Raw genomic sequence first — 6,056 nt, 5'->3', positions numbered from 1 at the left:
ACATAATATATACACACGTACATAAATATAAATATTATTTCAGGTAAACAGAAAAGGCAAAAATAACACTAGAGAGTCATAAAAGGTACAACATAGTTTATTAATATGTGCTTTTGTAACACCGTACACACCAATAAAATTATTCACACATGGCTTTAATACATCAGAAATACATTTTAAAAATGTTAAGCATATTAGGCAAGCCTTAAATAGAAAATAAATATCAATGTAAAAAAAAAGAAAGAGAGAGGCAAGTTGCTGCTTTAAGAACAAAAGTAACATTCATAATGGTCCTCTGGAAATCACGGTAAAATGTCGACAAAGCAAAACGCACTGACTGTTTTCACATCAATCCAGACTTGACCAGCAAGACACGTCTACATGTAATAAAGATTCCCTACAAAAACAGCTCGTTAACATCATAAATTAAATGGTTGTTTAACGTTATTCCATCACTTTCTTGAGAGATCTCAATAACACTGCAGCAGGCGGATGCAGAAAGATGCTGTTTACTGTATTCAGATACATGAAGTTGGCCCCTTTAAAACTCAATGCTCCATTTTCATAGAGTTCTCAGAGTTTTTAAATAGACACACGATTCACTTGTGTTGAACGGTCACGTTTCAGTGGGGTTTTTCAATAGTTAAGAATGTTTGAGGTTATAAAACATGGTAGACAATGGCCTCTATAATAAGTTCTAACATGGGGTGATTTACATTCGTATGTACTGACTGCATTAGAGAGGAATTACAATGTGACACAGTGAATGAACATTAAAAACAAGAAGCAATGGAGTGGAATGAATGAATGACGTCCAGATGGAAAGCTGTTCTCCTCCATGAAGAACCTGTCATCTAAGCGAAGCAGAACTGTGGATTTGGTCTATTCTACTGGTCTACAAGCTCAAGAATTGGTACAGATATCTGTTCTTGGATAATACATCACAGGTCAAATGCCTATCTGTCTATGATAAATGTGCTGTGAGTAAATGAGCATTTATTGAGTCAAACATGCATTTCAGGCGAGAGTACATTGGCTAACCGAGCTCAAGAGACAGAGATGATACTGAGATGATCCGTTACCTGTATTATTCTCCATTCAATCTGGTCTAGAACTGCATTAGAAGCCAATCCAGATGAACATTAGCACCAGTTTTCCAGTGTAACTTTAGCATGCAGTGGCTTGAACTACCTGTGAGCTGCGAGACTTCGGGTTCGCTTGAATTTGCCAGGAATGAGTGACTCTACGAAAGTTCTGATGTTTTACGAAGACAAGAAACGGTTCAATATGCCTCTGTAAAACTGAAAAGCTTCTCAAATAACACACACTACAGTACAGGTTCACTCACCACAGGAAGAAAAAAAAAAGAACAAACCTTGTGCATTAAAGAACGATAACTATAGCGATAATAACTACTATAACTATAAAGTTTTAATGATCGCTCCAAATCGAAGAGAATTTCCACACCGCAACTATAACGGCACAGGGGAACGATTTCGCAGGAATCACTTGACGCTGATAAACGATAAAAACATCGACAGCCAATCAGAATCCATTCGAATTTAAAGCATTTAATGATAATAGTCATCCTCATATTGTTATTGTAAACTTTATAGTCATTGTCTTTAGTCATCGTTATAGTTATCATTCTTGGTGTGAATGTGCCTTAACTCCCAAAAGGGACACTTGTCTTGATAAAAAGGAGAAATCTTCTAAAATAAGAAACGCTTGCAGATTCAGTGCAGTGTTACTCGGTTAATCGCTCCAGTGCTGATGCAGTGAACCCTGTGACGGCAGCACGCCGACATCATGACAATGAGCTAACAGCATTTCAAACCTCAAAACATTAGTAGCATCAGAAAGGCACTCACGTCTTCACACCAGTCCTCTAGAGTTGAGAGTAGGGCTGCACGATTAATCGCAATGAAACCGCACGTGATTTGGCAAAGGCTGCGATTATTTTATGAACAGTTTGTCAGGACAGCGGCTGATCGGTAGGAAACGCTGCTCCATCTGAACACCAGAGGGCATCTCTCTCACACACACATCAACACATCAAAATATGCCCCATAACACACATCATTCCAGGAAATCCCTATCGCTGTATCTGAATAATCAGAAGATTGAAACGCTTTGATTAAACATGACTTATACCATGGTCTGGGTGAATACTCGATTCTGATTGGCTGCAGGGTGTCCATTAAAAAGTGATAATGTACACCTAGGAAAGGCGTCCCGTCAATTTGCCTGATGACAGTTCTAAATGCGGGTCGCTGTGGCCACGTTCCTTGGCAACGCCTGTATACGGGAGATATTAAATAGTGTGCTCGACTTAATAAATAAAAACCCTCACGATTTTTACTCTAAAACACATTAAAGTATTATTAATTGATTAAATATTTCTTTCTTTCGTAAGTGACCATGGTATAAGCGGGTTAATGCCCTTCGAGGTGTCCATTGTCAGGTATTAACGGTTCACACCTCGCCGTCGTCCATTAATACCTGATAATGGACACCTTGTCGGGCATTAACCCTTACTTATAAACACACGACTGCCTTATTCTGTGTAAGAAGCTCATCATCTCACAGAAGGAGGAGCTCAACTGTCGTTTTGTAGTGAGTTTGGAGTAAAAGCATGTTATTAAAAGTCTTTTGTTGGACAAGAGGTTCACAAATGCTTCTCGTGTTTGGAAAAATGTTTGACGCGTATGTGTTGCTTTTTCAAATGTACGTTTATAAGTGACTCAAACTCGCAGTGCTTTCAGATGGAGCAGCGTTTACTGAGCCGTACGTCACTGACAAGCTGCACATAAAAAATTATCGCAACCGTGATAAGCCAAATCGGTTTAAATCTAGCGTAGCGTCAGTTCTGGCAGGTCCCGTTAGTCAAGCTCGCATCAGTGACTCTCAGCTGATCCACGTCTACCTTCATATATAAGCTCCTTCAGTATTATCAGCCGCTATTGCGTTTCTCAGGAGCGAATTACCCTCCTCCATCCCCAGCTCCACCTCTCGCCAGTCAGGATTTGGCATTTTGATTCCCCCTTGAATCACACTATATTCTCAATTGTGTTATACATTAAAATATTGATTAATGATATTTGCAATACATTCATGTTGGTTCTGTTCTGTTTACCCTAAGGGGGTTATTGCTGCTCTTATCCATGCTAGGCTGGGAGTTCTTGTCCATTTATGTGCCCAAACTGTATGCTAATTGTCAATCGTACTTGACAATAGTGTTCCTAACAAAAGTGAGATTTCATTTAAATTGCGATTAATTGTGCAGCGCTAGTTGAGAGTGCAGCGATAAGAACCGGCGAAGTTGTCGTGGAACGCAGAGTAGTGGCACTTCTGGTCTTGTTTCCCACCTCCGTAACCTGAGACAGTTCGCTACGTCACTCCCACCACGTGTCCAGTCTGCGGATGCGCACGCGCTGCTTGTAATGGTACTCCTTCAGGTGCTCCTTGAGCGCGTTGGGAAGCGGCAGTGCGTTGATGCCGTCGTACGTGGTGCAGCTGCTAATGGCGGCGCGGCAGATGTGCTGCAGGCTAAAGGGCTGTGTCCGGTTGATGGGGTTCGAGAGCAGCGGCTCGAAGAACATGCAGGAGTTGGGATCCTTGTAGTGCTCGAGGAGGCCGGTGACGGTGGTCGCGTGGAAGACGCTAGGGTCGTGCACGTCGAAGCTAAAGTTGTGGTTCCACTGCTCGATTCGCGCGTGCAGCGAGCGGCCGTAGCGGCGGAAGCTAACAGAGAAGAGATAGTCCTCCTGCGCAGAGTCGCGTAGCAGGAACGTGCCTTCGGGTTTGGCTTCCAGAAGAGTCTCCGCTTGGTATCGATCCATGACGCCCCAGTAGCAGGGAAGGTTTGTGATCTGCAGGAGGTCGGGGACTAGGCAGTGGATGTAGTCGATTTGAGTGTGAATCCGATGTTGTATATCCTGCGAGTTGGGAGAGTCCGGTTGGACTTGGGATGTTGGAGACGCCGAAGCGCCCAAGTCGAAATCAGACGCCGCGGTCGACGCCGCGACCTCATCCAATGTGTCCAAACAACTCTGCAAGAGAAGCTGGTGGAGTGTGGCGCGCTCGTCTCCGGCTAGCTCGTTCATCCCGTGAGCTAGCTTAGGTCCGAGTTTGTATAGAGGATTGATTTGTGCAGTTACCTCGAACGTGTGGATTTGTGCGTTCGGAGGCGGTTCGACTCCCTGCTCGATGCTAATCCGTCGTCGCTCCCGTAAGCGATCATCCTCGTCCTCGACCGGCGTCACCAACGTAACAGGAGCGACGGAATCTAAAACAGGCGCTTGTGAAATAGGAGCCGTGTGCTGCTTAATAAGGTACCACTTTTGAGCCAAATCGGATCCGGCGGGGAACGGGCAACTGTCCAGCATGAGCTCGCTAATGTGGATCTTGCGGCGCGAGGACGGCGAGTGCGATAGGACTTGGGTGTGGGTCTTGATCGGGAAACACTGGCCAACCGCGTCCTGGATCTTCTGTCGGAGAGTCCGACTGCTCCCGGACGACTTGCTATCCGAGTCGCTGCTGAGATCGGGCGAACCGAGCGATAGCTTAGCGGAAACCCGTTCGGGTAACAGGGATCCAGACGATCCCAGAACTTGCCGTCTTCTGTGCTCCCGCACCGGAGAGGATGAGCCGCCCTCGCTGGACTCGTTCAGAAGATCCCCGTACTCGAACCCGTCGCTAACGGGCCGCTCGGAGGTCAGGTCGTGCGACGGGTGGCTTTTCTTCTTCCCTCTCCCGGATTTTCTCCTCCCGCCGTCTCTTCTCTCCTCAGAGCGGCTCTGACGCACTTTCGGACGGGCTCCACGCTCGCGCTCTTTCCCACGATCCCCTGTTTCCTCAGGCAGAGACATGATGTCTTTCTGGGGTTTTTTTTGTCTTTCAGTGACTAGTGAGAGGTTAACAGACCTCAGATGGGAGTCATTTTAACATTCGCTGAACGTCCTTTTTGGTAAATTAGCATTCAGGAGACTTTAAGTCCATTCAGAAATGAGTGACACAATGATCACGTCCAGACCATGTTTTCAATCTGTGGAAAAAACAGAAAAAAAAACAGAGTGAGGTCAATCATTTTCCCCTCTACACACACACACACACACACACACACACACACACACACACATAATATCTGTCTCTCGGTCACTCTCTCACACACATTCATAAATCAGACTGAACACTGAAAATACTCTGTTTTGGATAGTAATAATAGTAATAGTTCAACTAATACATACATACATATATATATATATAAATGGTATTTATTCTACATGTATTTATTCTATTTCAATAAACGTATAGATAAATAAATGAATAAAAAACTTTAGCTACTAATGGCATCTGTGAGACTTGCAGAGACACACTCTCACAGAAAACTACTACTAAATAATACCATATTAATGTAAAACTGTATCTCAGTACATAGTAAGAATACTATAGTATTACTTTGGTTACATGTCCAAAATGTCAACTGTTTTTGAAGACAGAATGATAAATTTAAGTCAGAAACACACGAACCTGTATCTTGACGAAAGGCGTCGTGAACGCGCGACGCGTCTTCTGGTGACACCGCGCCGCTTCTGAACTGTATATAACGCTTTAATACATTATCCGTGATGGATAAAATCACTTTAATAAATGAACTTTAATCAATAAAGTCGCTTTAACTCAAGCTAACTCACACAATCCCTGCGCTACCGTGGCGGTGACTTCACTTCCTGTTCACGGCGGAGAAACGTCCGGGGCAGACTTTTCGTTAAAACAATGTTAAATCTATTACATTTATTTTATAGAAATTCAAAATAAAATATACATTTATTTTTCTATAAAAAATAATTATCATTATAAAACAAATAATACTTTTATGAAATCATATATATTTTTTCAATTAATTTCATAGTGATATTAGTACAGTAGTAATATATTACTGTCTTCGTGACATTAATATTAATAACAACGGACGTTTTTCACAGTTTTACAAGACAGTATGATTTGTTTTAGAACGCTTGTTTTTGTTTTAGAACGCTAAAATCACCGAATTA

The 6,056-nt window shown here is 42.9% G+C and overlaps 1 protein-coding gene across 1 annotated transcript; it reads right to left on the bottom strand.

The window, feature by feature from the left end:
• Positions 1–81: 81 nt before the first annotated feature.
• socs9 (suppressor of cytokine signaling 9) lies at positions 82–5,751 on the bottom strand. Its single transcript, XM_081371457.1, has 3 exons — positions 5,697–5,751; positions 5,533–5,599; positions 82–5,047 (listed from the first exon to the last, which is right to left on the bottom strand). The coding sequence occupies exon 3, from the start codon at positions 4,869–4,871 to the stop codon at positions 3,396–3,398; it is 1,476 nt and encodes a 491-aa protein (XP_081227583.1). The 5' UTR covers positions 4,872–5,047; positions 5,533–5,599; positions 5,697–5,751; the 3' UTR covers positions 82–3,395.
• Between the last annotated feature and the right edge of the window lie 305 nt (positions 5,752–6,056).

This window comes from Scardinius erythrophthalmus (genome assembly GCF_964197995.2).
Source record: "Scardinius erythrophthalmus genome assembly, chromosome: 7".
Lineage (NCBI taxonomy): Eukaryota > Metazoa > Chordata > Actinopteri > Cypriniformes > Leuciscidae > Scardinius > Scardinius erythrophthalmus.
This window is presented reverse-complemented; position numbering and strand designations above follow the sequence as displayed.